Source organism: Protomyctophum parallelum (genome assembly GCF_964188405.1).
Source record: "Protomyctophum parallelum genome assembly, chromosome: 1".
In the NCBI taxonomy this organism is placed as follows: domain Eukaryota; kingdom Metazoa; phylum Chordata; class Actinopteri; order Myctophiformes; family Myctophidae; genus Protomyctophum; species Protomyctophum parallelum.
The window spans coordinates 66949157-66967729 of NC_139697.1; the positions used below are offsets into that span (position 1 = coordinate 66949157).

Sequence of the window (18573 nt, forward strand, 5' to 3'; positions counted from 1 at the left end):
CTGCCAGACTCAATCTCTCCAGGTGGCCCAAACAATGTGATTGCCCCTCATCAGCCAGGTGAGCTGTGGGCGGGGCTTCACAATCACTGCCTGTTCTGTTACCATAGCAACACATGTATCTAGCTGGTTTCTAATGGCATAGTCCAGCAGATAACTAGAAAAAACGCATAGTGTGGCAGATAGGTGGAAAATAATAACATACATGAAAATAGTGCATAGCAAACAAAAAATGCATATAAACAATGTGACTCTGGGCACAGATGTTACATATTTGGTGTCAGAAGTGGGACGCAATTGGCCACACCTCAGTGGTTAACCACAGCATCCTAACTAACGATGAGGTTCCTATCCGTCGACGTGCATACAGGATGTCACTGGAGAAACAGGAGTATGTGGCAGGAGAGATTAAGGACATGTTGGACAAGCGAATCATCAGGCCATCTGCTTCACCATGGGCTGCACCTGTGGTGTTGGTGAAGAAGAAATGTGGAAAGCTTCGGTTCTGCGTGGACTACAGAGCTGTCAACGCTAAAACCCCTTTGGACGCCTACCCCATGCCTCACATTCATGAGATCTTAGAGTCCATGCATGCTGCCACAGTGTTCAGCACCCTTGACTTGAAGAGTGGATACTGGCAAGTGGGAATGGATCCGCGGAGCATCCACAAGACAGCCTTCGCCACTCCACAGGGTCTATATGAGTTCCTTGTTCTGCCTTTCGGGCTCAAGAACGCAGCGGCAACCTTCCAACGCCTCATGGAAACAGTCCTGAGAGGGCTGATAAGGAAGTTCTGCTTTGTGTACATCGACGATATTGTGATTTACTCACAAAACGATCAGCAGCACCTACAGCACCTGAGGGAGGTGTTTTCCAGGCTGCAGGGCGCCGGACTCACCCTGAACTTGGGGAAGTGTAACCTCTTCCAGCGATCACTGACCTTCCTGGGTCACGAGGTGTCTGGCGAAGGAATCCACACTGAGGCGAAGAAAATTGATTCTGTCTTGTCTTTCCCGACACCGTCCTCAGTGAAGGACATTGAAAGATTCTTGGGAATTGCCGGCTGGTATCATCGGTTCATTCACCGATTTTCTGAACGGGCTGCACCCCTTAATGCGCTAAAAAAGAAGGGCACACCGTGGGTGTGGACCTCAGAGTGCCAAGCCGCTTTTGAAGATCTGAAGCAGGCTCTCACCACAGCTCCAGTGCTGATGGCACCAAACTTCAGTTTACCTTTCAAGGTTCAGACAGACGCAAGTGGCATCGGTTTGGGGGCCGTGCTTACCCAAGAGGTGGAAGGCGTTGAGCGAGTCATTGCGTACGCATCGCGTGTCCTCAACCCTGCTGAGAGAAATTACTCTGTCTCAGAGAGAGAATGCCTTGCCGTTGTATGGGCGGTAGAGAAATGGAGAGCCTTTCTTGAAGGGCGGAAGTTCGAGGTGGTTACTGACCATTCTTCCTTGGCGTGGGTTTTCAACCACCCAAAACCAACTTCCAGACTGGCACGTTGGACAATTAGGCTACAGGAGTTCGACTTCACTGTCATTTACAGGAAGGGACGATTTAATGTTGTTCCAGATGCCCTGTCTAGAGCACCTGTCGGGGTGGAAGACGTAGCCATTCTGTGTGTCAGCCGTGCTGTTCACAGTCACCGATGCACCCTCCCTGTAGACTGGGCCGATATTTCTGCGGCTCAGCAGTATGATCCTGAAGTACAAGAGTTGGTGAAAGAGGTGCAAGATGGAAAAGTCAAACACGGACGCATCCACTATGCCCTCGAAAATGGATTCCTGTACAGGATCGTACCCATCAAGCAGGAAGGACAGAAATGGCAGTTGTTCATCCCAAAAGGAATGAGGTCCCAATTCCTCAACTACTTCCATGACAGCCCACTTGGAGGACATCTAGGAAGGCTGAAAACCCTACTGAGACTGTTGGATGTTGCGTACTGGCCAGATGTGAGGAAGGATGTATGGGAGTACACCAAGAACTGCATAACCTGCCAGAAGTACAAGCCCCAACTGACCAAGCTCTCAGGCCACTTACAATCGACTGCCGTGAAGGAGCCTGGTTTCATGCTGGGTGTTGATCTCATGGGGCCTTTTCCTAGGAGCAGGAAAGGCAACCAATACCTTATGGTGGTAGTCGATTATTGCTCCAAATGGGTTGAGCTGTTCCCCATACGAGAAGCGAAGTCCCCCAAGATAGCTTCCTTGCTAATCGAGGAAATCTTCACTAGGTGGGGTACCCCCAAGTACCTCGTGTCTGACAGAGGGGCACAGTTCACCTCTCAGCTGCTGGCACAGATATGTCAACAGTGGGGTGTGGTCCAGAAGCTAACAACAGCATACCACCCTCAGACAAACTTGACCGAACGCATCAATCGCACCTTGAAAACAATGATGGCATCTTTTGTCAAGGACAAGCACAATACATGGGACATGTGGCTTTCAGAGTTCCGGTTCGCAATCAACTCGGCATGGCAGGAAAGCACGGGCTTCACTCCAGCAGAAGTAGCCCTGGGACGCAAACTGAAAGGCCCACTGGAGAGGGTCCTGTGCCGAGCCCCTGATCCTGACGAGACCACTTATGCCTTGCTGGAAAGACAGAAGAGGTTAGTGGAGAGTGTCAGACAGCATGTGGCAAAGGCTCAAGAGAAACAGGGTCGCTATTACAATCTCAGGCGTGAGCAGGTCACATTTGAACCTGGGGACCTAGTGTGGATCAGAGATCACCCCCTGTCCAAAGCAGAAGCAGGTTTCATGGCCAAGCTCGCACCTAAGTGGAAGGGCCCTGCTAAGATACAGAAAAGGTTAGGCCCTGTCAACTATTCTGTGTCACTTCTAGGGCCGAAAGATCATAGTGATGTATATCATGTGCAGAACCTGAAGGCTTACTTTGGCCCCAAGGAGCCTCTTCCATTAGGGGAGGGGAATATGTAACATCTGTGCCCAGAGTCACATTGTTTATATGCATTTTTTGTTTGCTATGCACTATTTTCATGTATGTTATTATTTTCCACCTATCTGCCACACTATGCGTTTTTTCTAGTTATCTGCTGGACTATGCCATTAGAAACCAGCTAGATACATGTGTTGCTATGGTAACAGAACAGGCAGTGATTGTGAAGCCCCGCCCACAGCTCACCTGGCTGATGAGGGGCAATCACATTGTTTGGGCCACCTGGAGAGATTGAGTCTGGCAGTCCAGGGTGGAGGTGGAGAGAGACAGACACACAGGCTACACTGAGAAGCAAGAGGATTTATCCCAAGTCTTGCTATAGTAGTTCGTGGGATCGTTTGGATTTATACCCTTTGGAGAAGGAGAACTTTCTTTACATTTTGGATTATTTCCCTGGAGTTTGGATTATGAGGAGGACGGACTTTGCGTACCGGGTGAAAGGGCGGTAAGAGCCGAGGAGACTTTCCACTACGCAACTTTGGAGCGGGTTCCATTTTGGATTGTTTTTGTGGACATTTAAGTTAGCTTTGAACAGTGCCAGGACATTTGAACCTCACACCCATCCCTTTTGAGACAGTTATTTTATTTTGATTTCATTTAAGTTGACTGTTGTTATTGAAATTTTCATTTTGTTTTAAGTTTATTAAATTACAGTTAAACTTATTTACTGATTTCTTTAGTGATTTTATTCTGAACTGACCCACCACCTCCCTCATTTTTGCTATAATTGATTTATTTAATTGTTATTATTGTAATCGTTATAAGTGTGTCCTATATATGTTACAGACCTTTAGTGTGAGCCAGTGACTGGAGTGTGTCCTATATATGTTACAGACCTTTAGTGTGAGCCAGTGACTGGAGCGTGTCCTATATATGTTACAGACCTTTAGTGTGAGCCAGTGACTGGAGTGTCCTATATATGTTACAGACCTTTAGTGTGAGCCAGTGACTGGAGCTTGTCCTATATATGTTACAGACCTTTAGTGTGAGCCAGTGACTGGAGCTTGTCCTATATGTTACAGACCTTTAGTGTGAGCCAGTGACTGGAGCTTGTCCTATATATGTTACAGAGCTTTAGTGTGAGCCAGTGACTGGAGTGTGTCTATATATGTTACAGACCTTTAGTGTGAGCCAGTGACTGGAGTGTCCTATATATGTTACAGACCTTTAGTGTGAGCCAGTGACTGGAGTGTGTCCTATATATGTTACAGACCTTTAGTGTGAGCCAGTGACTGGAGTGTGTCCTATATATGTTACAGACCTTTAGTGTGAGCCAGTGACTGGAGCGTGTCCTATATATGTTACAGGATTCCGATCCAGCAGAGCTGTAATATACGACGGTAAAGTCCCATCAATTGCTTTAAAAATAAACCGATACCAATGTTTATTTCGCCTGTCGGGCCAAGAAAGGCCCAGCCCACTCTGTCACATAGGAATGCAGTGATGAGTTCTATAAGGTTCACAAATGAATAAAATGTAGAAGAGGAAAGTTTGCTTTAAAGAACCTTTTGTACAACGTATTGTGTAGAACTATAGGTTTAACTTTGTGAGAGTGAGTTTGCGTCTTTAGTGACACTCTGCTAAGCATTGCCAACTTTATACTCTGAAAAACACATTTTGAAAGCACACAGGAATCTGTGTGTGCCTCTCCTCTCCTCCCCTGTCCCCACGTGTGTGTGTGTGTGTGTGTGTGTGTGTGTGTGTGTGTGTGTGTGTGTGTGTGTGTGTGTGTGTGTGTGTGTGTGTGTGTGTGTGTGTGTGTGTGTGTGAGCCCAGTGGTTCTCGAACATTTTTGGCTCAGGTCAAAAATGCACATAACCTTTTCATCCACACCACCCCTGAATTACAGTGTTGCTTTATAGCAACTTTTGTCATTAACGGTAAGTGAATATGTAAATGTGAATCGTCCTCCCAAAGATGCAGTATATCGCGAGGAGAAACTGGAGAGGATATTTGTTTTCATTTCCATCCATGACTTTTATGCTTGGCGTCTAAACCCCAGCATTCCTATTCTGGAGGGAACACATTCACCAAATCTACACATTCGCCAATCTACAAGCTCTGTAGATCTGCTATTTTTGGTGGAGAGACTACTTGTACTTGTCGTTGGTGTACTGTAGGCTGGAAAAGAACGCACTAAGTACAGTTTAACTTGAGTCTGTGGTATAGATGGTATAAGTGGTGACATTGATCAATTCCAAATATTATCAAAGCAATCTGAGTCACCCCTGGAATTGCATCAAGGTACCCACTTTGAGAAGCCCTGGCTTAACCACTTGAACCCTAGCATCCGTGAGAAAATAGCAGATCTACAAGCTCACAACGGTTTGCGAGCTCTGACCCAGTAGCAACCTATGCTGTTGCTCAGTGTACTTGATATGGCCTTGATATTTGTTTTCTTCTTTTGACTTGTTGCAGTTCAAAGTGCCAGCAGCGACCAGTGCCATTATAACAAATGGTGAGTTGACAGACCAAAAGAAAACATGTATTATGCTGTGTTCAATGTTAAAGCTTGTGTTGGTTCTTTTTTATATCAAAATACACAAAAACTTATGGTGGTGGAAAAAATAAGGTCCACACATTGCAACATTGATAGTTTAATCGAAAAAGTAATCAATAGAATAACCGCTAAGAAAATGATCCAATAGTTTCAAATCAATCATGTACATAGATGAACATGGACTATTTATTCACAGGACAGTAGAAGTGCACACAAAGCACAGAGAAAACGTATACAGTCCAAATATGTTTTTAACATTTTAAAATGTCTATATATTATATTCATTTATTTACTGTGAATATAAAGCATTGAGTCAGAGCTGGTTATGTGTGTCTGCGTGCGTGTGATTTGTAATTTGTAAAGGAAAAACGCGGCAAATGACGTGACTGTGTACCATACCATCTCTGTCAGGTGGAAACAGCATATGTCCAAAACCTTTTCTTTTTTCAAATTCAAAAGTACCAGATCTACAAGCTGGAGAGCCTTCAGATCTGCTACTTGTGATGCTTTTGTGTGATGCCGTAGTTAGTATGATCAAATTTATGAACTTTACGAAAAGAAAAAAGAAACTATGGACAAGAGGTTTCTGCCCGGCGTCAACGATATAATATTTCTGCGATCTCTAAAATATAATCTAATCATACTAGTCCTGTGTGAATAAAGCTTGGGATACATTTATATCAACACGGGTACAGTATATTCATCATAGTGACAGCATCCAGAACTAGTGGACGAGGTGACCCATACATAGATTGTAAAATATACTCTAGCAGTCAGTCAGCCATCATTAGATGTTCAAAGATTCTGACAGCTGGCACAGTTAACCCATTTTGACCTGGGAACGATTCTATAAATGTCTGATACATCCTCCTGACATTTTTCTGAAAAAGCTATATTTCTATGTCAGTCGTTCTTCGATTTTTCAAAAATAGCAGACCTACAAGCTCGTAGCGCGCCACTCGGTGGCACGCTATGAGCTTGTAGATCTGCTATTTTTCAATAGCTAAAGCATAACATAATGCTAACACCAAAAGGGGTTCCCGCCCAAAATGGGTTTTAAACAAATTGAAGATAAACTTCATTGTTTCAATCATACTCTGCTTACGTGAAATTAAATTATTTGTAAAGCAATGAAAGCATCCTTTTAACTCCTTTCAGGTTTTTTTTCCTCCTGTCAATTCTAGTTTGCATTATTTGGTTAGACACTGGACAGTACACAGAGACATGCAGTACAGAATGAATATCTCTGTACAGATATCCAATATAGAGATCTAGTACATTCTGATATTCAATACAGTATATCTATGCACAAATATACAGTATAGATGGTCAATTGATCCATACACATATACACAGTAAGTACACTTTGAGGTGGAGGTGAGATACAAGATGAAAGTAGAATGTTCTACTAATCGTTTTGGCGACAATAAAAGGAGATTACATTTTTGTACACATCCAAACATGTCATTTTTGGGGGGCTTTGATGACCTCGGCATCGAGGTCGTTTATAGAACCAGGTTTGACGGTATAGCATAGATCACATTATCAACATCATCTTCATCCTGTGTCCTCCTGGCTCCTCTCACAACAGCCTTTGTCTGATTGGTGTGCATGATGGATGAGTAGATCAGACCATCATCATCATCATCATCATCGTCAGAATTGATTTGAATGCCAGGTAGGCCAGGGTTCCTTTCTGTAGGCCTGTGCAGATGAATGCCAGGTAGACCATGGTGTCTTTCTGTAGGCCTGTCCAGATTAATGGCAGATAGACCAGGGTGTCTTTCTGTAGGCCTGTCCAGATGAATGCCAGGTAGACCAGGGTGTCTTTCTGTAGGCCTGTCCAGATGAATGCCAGGTAGACCAGGGTGTCTTTCTGTAGGCCTGTCCAGATGAATGCCAGGTAGACCAGGGTGTCTTTCTGTAGGCCTGTCCAGATGAATGCCAGGTAGACCAGGGTGTCTTTCTGTATAGCTGTCGAGATGATCGGGAGACATTTTACATGGTTATTCATTGTCACACAAATAACTGATTAACGATTATGTTTTTGGCACTGAACATTGGAACATAAATAAATACAAACTACATTTATGTTTATTATGAATAACTTCCAATATACAAAGAAATTACTGATAACCTTTTACTTTCAAAATGCAATAATAATAAATAAATAATGGGAATAGCCCATCTAAAACGATTGTGACAGTTATGCAAAATAACTGTGATTATCTCAAATCATTGACGATTAAACAATTATGTAATAATTCATCTCTGTCTGGTCTAGGCCTCTAGGCCCAAAAGTGTTACTTTTCAGGAATCAAATTCAAAAGTAGCAGATCTACAAGCTCAAAACGCGTAGCTCCACGCCGCGCTTTGAGCATCTGCTACTTTTGATGCTTTTGTGTGACACTGTAGTATGATCAAGTAACGTTATTGTACAAAAAAACAACAAAGTTAACCCATTTAGACCTGAGGCCGCATCGGTGCCGCCTTATATCTTTTAACCACTTTAACCATTAACAGTTATTTTAAACTTAAAAAAATAGCAGATCTACAAGCTCATAGCCCGACACTCTGTGCCAGCTTGTAGAACTGCTATGGATTGGAGACAGGCGTACCGTGTTGCTGTTGCAGCGCTCCTCTGATTGGTTAAGGCCAAGCAGACGACGTCATGACGTGTTGTCGTGGAGGAGTCAGTCATAGAATCAACAGGTGGTTGGATGGAGTTAATAGTAGAATCAACAGGTGGTTGGATGGAGTTAATAGTAGAATCAACAGGTGGTTGGATGGAGTTAATAGTAGAATCAACAGGTGGTTGGATGGAGTTAATAGTAGAATCAACAGGTGGTTGGATGGAGTTAATAGTAGAATCAACAGGTGGTTGGATGGAGTTAATAGTAGAATCAACAGGTGTTGCTCCAGTAGAATCGTCGACAGATGTGGGATTGATTGATTGTGTCATTACCGCCATGTTTCCGGGGACGTCGTCGACGGACGTCCTCGCCTCTCCGCTGACGCTCACCTTTCATCTGAGCCAGCTCAGAGTGTGACTCCCACAGTACGCCCGTACTAGTCTGAACCCCTTTTGGTGTTAGGATTATGTTATGATTTAGCTATTGAAAAATAGCAGATCTACACGCTCATAGCGCTACGAGCTTGTAGGTCTGATATTTTTGAAAAATCGAAGAACGACTGACATAGAAACATAGCGTTTTCAGACAACTGTCAGGATGTAGAAGACATTTTTAGAATCTGATCTCGGGTCAGAATGGGCTATTTAAACTGATGAAGATGTCCTGGAAATGACGTAAAGATCATCCCCATATGGGCTGTGATCTGGCCTAGTCCTGAACGTCACCGGAGGACGTCGTCATAACGTCACCATGACGTCATTTGGCTTGCTGGGTTGTCTCTTTACAGTACTTTCTAGGCTCTGTAGGTCTTTGTACTGTATATAGGCCCAATGCTTCCTTTATTTTCTGTTGTATTTTTATTTTTGCCCAACTATTATTATACTATGGGCTATATATTGTGCCATCCCTTAACAACACATATCCCTAAACTTATTTGCCATTTTTTACTATTTCATAAAACCTTTAAAAAAAAACCTTTTTAAAATGGTTCAAATAGCCGATCTACAAGCTCACACGTCTCTCGATGTGAACTATTTTAAATGTTTTTCTAAATAGTGAAAAATCTCCACAATGTACATAATAAGGACCAAATACCACAGAGGATGAACGACACGATAAGGCTTATTTCCATTGCGGTCCTCTAAGAGAAACACAGAACAGTCACAACATAACGGGGAGTCAGGAACACACACACACGCGTATATATTCTCCACACACTTTCTAAATCATAGCGTTTTTTTTTTTTTTATATTTTTTACCCCACGATTTTGTAACCCATTTTTCACCCCTGTGTCAATCATCTAATGTAATCCTGTGCGCGCGTGCGTGTGTGTGTTTGTGTGACAAATTAGGGCTGCAACTAACGATTATTTTCATAATCGATTCATCTGCCGATTACTTAACCCATTCTGACCTGAGATCAGATTCTAAAAATGTCTTCTACATCCTGGCAGCTTTCTGAAAACGCTATGTTTCTATGTCAGTCGTTCTTCGATAAAATAAAATAAAAGCAGACCTACAAGCTTGTAGGTCTGCTATTTTTCAATAGCTAAAGCATAACATAATGCCAACACCAAAAGGGGTTCCGCCCAAAATGGTTTTAATCGATTAATCGGATTATGACACTTATTTAGCTATCGCCTTAAAAATATATTTTAGGTTATTTTAGACATGTTCTAAGCTTATTGACTGCATACATTTCAGTCAGTCTAGAGGGACAAGCTGTCACTGCCATCATGCATTTCTTGACGTTTTTGAAATTATACATTTTGGGAGGGACACAAGAAAGTTGAAAGTCGGTAAATAAAATTGCACTCAGATACAGTATCATGGTGCGCACACACACACACACACACACACACACACACACACACACACACACACACAGATTTACGCTATGTATGTGTGTGTGTGTGTGTGTGTGTGTGTCTCAAGGACCCCCAAATGGATATATATTTGGCTGTGGACCACCATCTGAAAAAGGCTTTGTGCCAAGCACCCCCAGGAGGTCACATTTACTATGAAAACGTGCTATTCCCGTCAGTCAGTCAGTGTATCACTTAAAACCCCCATACATGGAAAAGCCCCCATATATGGTGACATCTGATGTCATAGTATATGGAGATCCCTGATGTCATCAATATTGGCCAGCAACTCCACATCTCAAACCTCAACACCTCAAACTCTCCATATATATATATATATATATATATATATATATATATATATGTCAGAACCTGTTCTGACACCCCATCTTCGATGTCTCCCTTTTGACGGATACATGTACCTTGTCCATTCAAACTCTAGACGGGCCTGCCCCAAAGTTCTAATTAGTGCAGCCTCGCCCGGCAGCCGAAAAAACTAGAGTTCTCAACAGGGCTGAAAATGTACACTGTTGACACTGTGAGCTTTGTACAGAAGTAACCAGTGTTGTTGTCAATATATTGCAGATGAATGTTCCTTTGGTCCTTTGTACAACAATGCATCCCTCTCTCACTCACACACACTCTCTCCTCTCTTTCATGGTCGCCACGCAGACGGAATAGGAATCAACCCCGCACAGACGGCAGGTGAGTTTTGGACATAATATTATAGTTTGTGTTGTACACTTCCCCACCCCCGATATCGTCGCAGAAGCGTCTTATATCCATATTTTAAGTTTTAGTGCCCCCCCCCCCCTCTCCGTAAATTAACGCGTTCATAAATAGTTTTTCCAGTTACCTGTTTTGCTTAGAGCAGGGGACGGTATGACATAAATGAAACATCAAATCTGTACTGGGATTTTTCTCAGCAGAGCTTTTTTTGGTTCCAAATCATTAAACAAAGCATGTTTCCTAGTAGTTAATACTGTTGATGTTGTTTTGCGAGAAAAAATACAAAACCAATATATTTCTTTCCCGGGGGCTGCATGTTTCTGTGATACTACTTCTGATAAAAAATGCATTTGTTTGACTCATGAATATTGATGCAAAGCCCAAAGGAGCGCTATTTATACATTTAATTGAATTAAGCCATTTTGGGCGGGAACCCCTTTTTGGTGTTTTAAGCGTTACGTTATACTTTAGCTATTGAAAAATAGCAGATCTACAAGCTCACCTACGAGCTTGTAGGTCTGCTATTTTTGAAAAGTTGTGAAAATGTGGCGCAAATCTTTGAATATATATTTCGGCGAGAACATTTTTAACTAAAATATTTGCTTCTGGGGGGTCCCCGGAACAACATATTTTGAGATGGGGGTCCGTGGCCCAATAGAGATAATTCTGGGGGTCCTTGACATGAAAAAGGTTGAGCACAACTGACATGGAAACATGGGTTTTTCAGAAAACTATTAGGATTTAGAAGCCTTTCTTTTGGTCGACCTGCAAAGGAGTGGTGTCCCTGGGTCTAGCTTTAGAATTTCAAAACACCCTGGGGGTCCAAGCAGTTCTAATCAGTCCTGACATACTGTAGTGTAGGTGCACACTGCAAATTAGCCCTGGTGGACTTTTAGAGTTCTAGTGTTCCCTAATCAGAACCCTCTTAACTTTTGATCAAAGCCATTAATTCTGTTTTAATCTCATTGTCTCTACAGTTTGCTGCTTCTCAGCTTCTAGTCCTTCTGTATTTGACTTTTGCAGAGGGCATGCACAGTTGCACACTAGTAAAGAAAGAAAAAGAAAAACATCTGCAGTGTAAATTTAGCGTGCAGGCTTTAGTTCCGACAGATCTACACGCTCAAAACGCTGTACGAAGTGATGCGTTTTGAGCTTGTAGATCTGCTACTTTAGCTCTTTTTTGAATTTGGATGATTAGAAGTAACAGTTTTGGACATATGAGGTTTCCACCCGACAGAAACGATATAGTCCACGGTGGTGGGTGGGCACTCACTCACTCACTCACTCACTCACTCACTCACTCACTCACTCACTCACTCACTCTGGCTCACCAAGCACATGGAATATTTATGACATGTACTTCCTTCAGTTCGTTGAATAACAGACATTCAGACCAGACACCCCTTTTTTTTAATTGCCTATTTCTTCCCGGGTGTCGACCTGCTGGAAGTGTTATCGGTCACGCTAATGGGCTAAACTTTGGCCATGGTGTGGAAATGGATCTCAGTGTTTTACCTCTTTTCTTTTGGCCTCCTTTCATCACTGGAACACTGTGAATGTGTCTGTTCCCCCAACTCCCCATCACATCTAGTTTAGTCACATTATCCCTGACGTCATTATGGGCAAAACCTTCAAAAAACAGCACATCTAAAGGGTTCACAATGGACGCTTTGTGAGCATTTCGCTACTGATGCGGTGTGACCGAGTGCACAACACAAAGTGTGTGTGTGCGACTGCGTGTGAGAATGTAGTCCATCGAGTAATTCTATTTTATGGATTATAGAACTGCTACCAAAGAGGAATAAACACAAATAAAAATATGTACTGTAGAGTTTCGGGCGGATGTAGCTTTGGGTCCTTTTTGCAAAGAACGCAGTGTACCAGTACTTACCACTTAAATGTCTGAAACGTAGGTTTCAGACATTTAATAGTCCCAAAACCCAACATCATGTAGTTGTTGTTTTTCGCCCAATTTATTTCCAATGTATGGCTGCTGTGAATAGCACCTAACTCCTGTGTTTAAGGGATATTTCACTTGTTTATAAGTTACGTTTTATCGTATTTGTATATTTATGTATTGTCTTGAATGTGTGCATTGACCTGAGCAAAACAAATTTCCCTCGTGGATAATAAAAATATACAGTATTTAGATATTTTGTATCATTTTAAGCCATTTAAACACCCGTTCTTGGTTCTGGTGACTGATATTGTCCTTCTAATACGTGGGTTGTTTTTGTTGGTTTTTTTCAATTACTAATTTATTTATAATTATTTTCGGGGGGAAATGATGTGCTCCATGATGACCAGACAGCAAGTGTGCAGCAAGCATTTAAGAAAAGATGTCTGCTCATGTAATGTTAAATTAGAATGGCGATAGGGTTTGTTATAATGTGTAACGTTGGAACAATAGGCCGTTGGACTGGTAGCATGGCACCTGGCTGCCATGGTCAACAGAAAAACAATCTGCAATGGCCCCAATATCCAGTTGTTTCCAATATATTTGGCGCTTTTATCATACAATTTGATATTTTGAGCTATGCTTCCCCACACCCACTGCCACACCCCTTTTTAAGCAATTGACATGAACAGTTACTGAGCTGTTCTTTGGGTCATAACCAACAAAAGATATTGTGCAAATCTGTGACTCTACTGTTCACGTTATGCATGTTTTTGCCACAGGCCACTCCCATTGCAACGTCCCTTTTTAGGCAAATTGGTATGAACATATTACCTACCAGCACACTTGACACTTCCTGCAACATGTCAGCCTCCTAGGACAAAATCTGTAGCCACTAGAGGGTGGGTTAGACCGACCACTGTTGGACAAAAAAACAACCCCCCAATATCCAGTTTTTTCCCCGAAATATCTATCAATAACACCATCCCACCACACTGGATTTGTTATGAAGAATAAAACATGCATGACGGTGCATACATGCCGGTATGTTAAATGTACAGTATGTATAGCCTTCTGTCATTTATCTTCCCATTCCCCACAACAATATACAGAGACACATGGCATATTTTGGATATAGTTTGAATGGTGATTAATCATCACCAATATACCATGATAAATTTGCATTTGATCAATGCAACAACAACCTTCCATTTCTGACATACTGAATAGCATTCAGAGTCCTGTATAGACCACTGACTACCAATGTTTTGACCAGAAAAATGGTTTAATAATAGCGTCACCATCATTTCAACCACTTTATCCATTTATAATGTTGGATATTCAAAAATAGCAGATGCACAACTTCACACCATGTCGCTTTGTGCCGCGCTGCAAGCTTTTGCATCTGAAAGCTAAAAGCTACTTTTGTCGCTGAAAAATATGGAAAGTTGTGTTTGTGTGTGTCTTTGCTGCTTCCAGGGAACGTGTTTTTCCAAAGCACCATGCTGTAGTTGTACATCTGTTCCAGCTCCTGTGTCACAGTTCTGCGCCAGGTGGTTTTGGGGCCTCCCAGGTTTTTTTATTTTGCCTGGTGCCATTTTGCCATCTCAGGCGTCGATGTGTAATCTCCTTGGTGATGCTCTGGCTCCCTGTTTGTTTATATTATTATGGAGTTCATTATTGGAGATTTTATTTGGCCCGGCGCCCGCCACCATAGGGCGCAGCTGTATCACACACAAAAAAAACACACGCACGCACACGCGCACACACACACACACACACACACACACACACACACACACACACACACACACACACACACAAAAACTTAACTTAAAAAACGGTGGTATGTTTCTAGGGTAGGTGTTTGTACAGCACCATGCTGTAGTTGTACAGCGGTACTTAATTAACGCTGGTGTGTTTCGCGTAGGTGTTTGTAAAGCACCATGCTGTAGTTGTACAGCGGTACTTAATTAACGCTGGTGTGTTTCGCGTAGGTGTTTGTAAAGCACCATGCTGTAGTTGTACAGCGGTACTTAACGGTGGTGTGTTTCTAGGGTAGGTGTTTGTACAGCACCATGCTGTAGTTGTACAGCACCATGCTGTAGTTGTACAGCACCATGCTGTAGTTGTACAGCACCATGCTGTAGTTGTACAGCACCATGCTGTAGTTGTACAGCACCATGCTGTAGTTGTACAGCACCATGCTGTAGTTGTACAGCACCATGCTGTAGTTGTACAGCACCATGCTGTAGTTGTACAGCACCATGCTGTAGTTGTACAGCGGTACTAAACGCTGGTGTGTGTTGTGCTTCCAGGGAACGTGTTTCTAAAGCACGGCTCGGAGCTCCGCATCATCCCCAGAGACCGAGTGGGAGGCCGATGAAGACCACGCTCCTCTTCCTCTTCAGTTCCACAGTGACTCAGCCTTCCCTCCCAGTCCCAGGGAGGAAAACACCTCGTCAGACCGTTTGCATTCATATTTATTTTACTGGCCCCCAAATGACGATGACTGAATACTGATGCACGTATACGTAACGTATACACTGTAAAATGCAGACTGTTAATTTAACTCGGGGAAGTGAAGAAATGGAACCATTTTGGTTTGTGTACACTGAGTTAAATTGAAACTCAGTATTTTACTTTGCATTTTGTAAAGGTTATACTTATCTCTCTCTCTCTCTCACACACACACACACACACACACACACACACATCGTGCGTCAATTCTAGTCCAGCTATTTCTGTAAACTTTATTCCATCCTGGCATCATTAGACATCTATGGCATATCGCGCACGCGCACACACACACACACACACACACACACACACACACACACACACACACACACACGCACACAGTGGCTGCGCCTGCTCCATGAGAAAGACTATTTCCAAGACTAATTAAAAAGAAAGAAAGAAAAAGGGGAACAGCTATAACTAGCTAAAACTTTTGTACATTTTCAGTTGTGACAAAAACATATATAATTAAATGTTATGTCTAACAAACGAACCTTTCCGATGTTTACACGCATCTTGCTTTTTTTCGTTGTTGTTTGCAATGACCTCATTAACTGGAAAGAGGAGAGGTCGCACAGCTCGTAGTCACGATGCAAGTTTTTATTTCCAACGTTTCGGCAAACAGAGTTGCCTTCTTCAGGGGATAACATACAAAAGGTGTACACCAGATATTTATAAAAGTTGGGACAATGCAATGACCTCATTAAAAAGTCTTAAGACAGATTCATACTTTTGTTTAATGGCTGTGTCGCCCACCAAAAAATAGCCGATCTACAAGCTCACAACGGGTTGTGTACTCTAGTCTAGATCAGGGGTTCTCAACGTTTTCGGCCATGTCTCGCGACCCCCCCAAAATTATTTGGCGACCCCCCCCCCATCATTATTGTCTGTGCACAACACTGTGCGCAACAAACGTACACCAAGGCCTTTAATCGTCTCCCATCTGCTGTCAAGACAAACTCTTCCTGACCAGACATTGATTAAACATGACCTGCTGCTGCTGCACATTGAACTGAATGTGGACCGTTGAACTGCTACAGATGGTAGCACATGAATCATTCCCCCAAGTTACATTATTTTAATAAAGAATTGCAATTTAATTATTACTACTATAGTTCTGTATCTGTTCCAGATAAACCACTTGTCGTGGAGCATTGCTGCCCTCTACTGGGTCGTAATTGAATTACGTTTTTTTGTCCGCCTTGCATTTCTATTTCAAGACATTACATCAGTATAAAATCCCCCACCTGATAGACGTACTACATAAATGCTAATAACGGGTTGTCTAGACCCGGTTGTCCTGAAATTGTTCATGCTTTTTTGGTGGCCCCAAATTTGTCCCGATAAGGTCGGCGCAGCCAATGTTTCACATTAATACTTCACCAGCCAATTCTTTGTCTGCTGTGCTCTGACTGACTAGAGGCGAAACACTCATTTAAACCATTCGTTCCCAAAGTGGGGTCCGGGGGTCCTTGAGGGAGTTCCAGGGGGTCCCCAGCTAAATGATAGTTTGGAACCAAATGGACCCTTATGGGTCTGAAACTCTGAGTAGAATTAACGTTGATTTTACAACTGGGGTCTCGGAGATAGAAATGCCATTTAATGGGGGTCCTTCACATGTCAAACTGGGGGGTCCTTGAAATTGAACAGGTTGAGAATCACTGCTACAGCCGTAAAAATCTTCTCTTATGCGGGTCCCTGGCATATCTTTTCCGTGGGATAATTGGTGTCAATTTGGCGGTCCAAATTCTTTGGGGTCCTCAGATGATTAGCTTAATGTGCTACATTGTTTTCTCACTCAACAGCAAACAAACCAACATACAGGATGAGTGAAAACAGTGTAGTGACAATTTATAGACTTAAGATTTATTTAATACCCAAATTTGCCAAATATCACAATACAAGGCAAAATCAAGGCTTCATGGGGTGTAATTGATAGAAAAGAAGTACGTTTTTGGGTGAACTACTCTGTTCTGTTCAGAATTTGTCTTTCCACAAAAAAAGCTCAATAGTGGGCTTGATAAAAGCCTGGATCAATAAACCCCGGATCAATAAGGTGGTCATTATCGAGATAAAGATTAAGAAGCTCCATTCCTAGTTTTGAGTGCAACTTGATGCTTTAGTCAGTGTGACACTGTAGTGTGATTAAGTACGGCGTTGATGTCCGAAAAAACACAGAAATATGGATATAAATGGTTTCCACCCGGTAGCAACCATATATATATATATATTACTGTACAGCAGACGGTAGCACTTGAGACAGTGACCCACTCATCAGTTTGGAGGTAATAAGGTATTGTTTATTAATGTCCATTGTCTGGAGAAGTAGCACATGAAGAGTGTTGTATCGCCGTGCGACATACAGGGTGCTCCCCGACCTTTCTGTCACCTGTATGCCGGTGATTTAGTTACAAAAGTGCCTCTTAATCTTATATATTTTCCTGAGACAGAGAAGGCTATTTAAGTATGATGGAATAGGCTGAAAGTGCTTTGCTGAAAAACATCCCCACTTCCTCTTGACATAAATAAACATGTGAACAGGTCTGGGCCATTCGTTTGTGAGCTGCTGCTTAACTCTGCACTCTGAAATGAAATATGCATGCTGCTGGATGAGGACAAAAACAATGGGACAGTGAATAATGACAGCATCCATTTAGGATACAGATGCAGCGTCCTCCACAAATGGATCCCCGTTCTTCTCATTTGTTTCAAACTGAGTGGGTGCAGCATCAGCGGCACATATTTTCAAGAAACAAAGTGCATTGCAGAATAATTGCTGCTGTTTGTCCATTACAGTATATAATGTGTATACATGTACAGTATACTGTGATACATTTAACCCATTCTGTATGGGAACCCCTTTTGGTATTTTAACTATTGAAAAATAGCAGCTCTACAAGCTCATGGCGCGCCACCGAGTGGCACGCTATGAGCTTGTAGGTCTGCTATTTTTTTTTTATCGTAAAAATGCGGCACACATCTTTGAATATATATTCTTTCAGGAGACGTTTTTTATTTTATTTCGACATCGGGCTTAAATGGTTTAAGGTACTGTACCTTATATCAAATGCACCTTTCTTTTTTTTTTAAAGATATTTTTTTGCGGCTTACGCCTTTATTGATTTTTTAAGGGATAGAAAGTAGGCTGACAGGAAACGGGAGAGAGATGGGGGGATGACATGCGGTAAAGGCCGTGTCGGGTCCGGGAGTCGAACCCGCGGCACACCGCGACTGGATCACCAGTCCGGTGCCCAGACCGTTACGCTACGGCCTGGGCCTCAAATGCACCTTTCAACTCCAACTTTTATTTTTAAAGCACGTTTAAAACCAACAACTGTGGTTGACCAAAGTGCTGCACAGACTGTTCTGGAGCCTAGAACCATAAGTGTGGTCTTTTCCAGGTTTTACTGCATTGCGGTAATGTGATTTTCGGAACTTGCCTGATTGTTCTGTTCTATTGATCTTTAACTA

General features: G+C 42.5%; 1 protein-coding gene across 1 annotated transcript in view; it reads left to right on the forward strand.

Moving 5' to 3' along the window:
* Positions 1–15600, forward strand: part of ufm1 (ubiquitin-fold modifier 1) — a 28903-nt gene extending 13303 nt beyond the window's left edge. The window contains exons 4-6 of the mRNA XM_083783670.1: positions 5377–5416; positions 10629–10661; positions 14901–15600. Coding sequence (XP_083639796.1) covers positions 5377–5416; positions 10629–10661; positions 14901–14968 — 141 coding nt within the window. The 3' untranslated portion in view covers positions 14969–15600. The remainder of the gene's footprint in view (positions 1–5376; positions 5417–10628; positions 10662–14900) is intronic.
* Positions 15601–18573: the final 2973 nt, after the last annotated feature.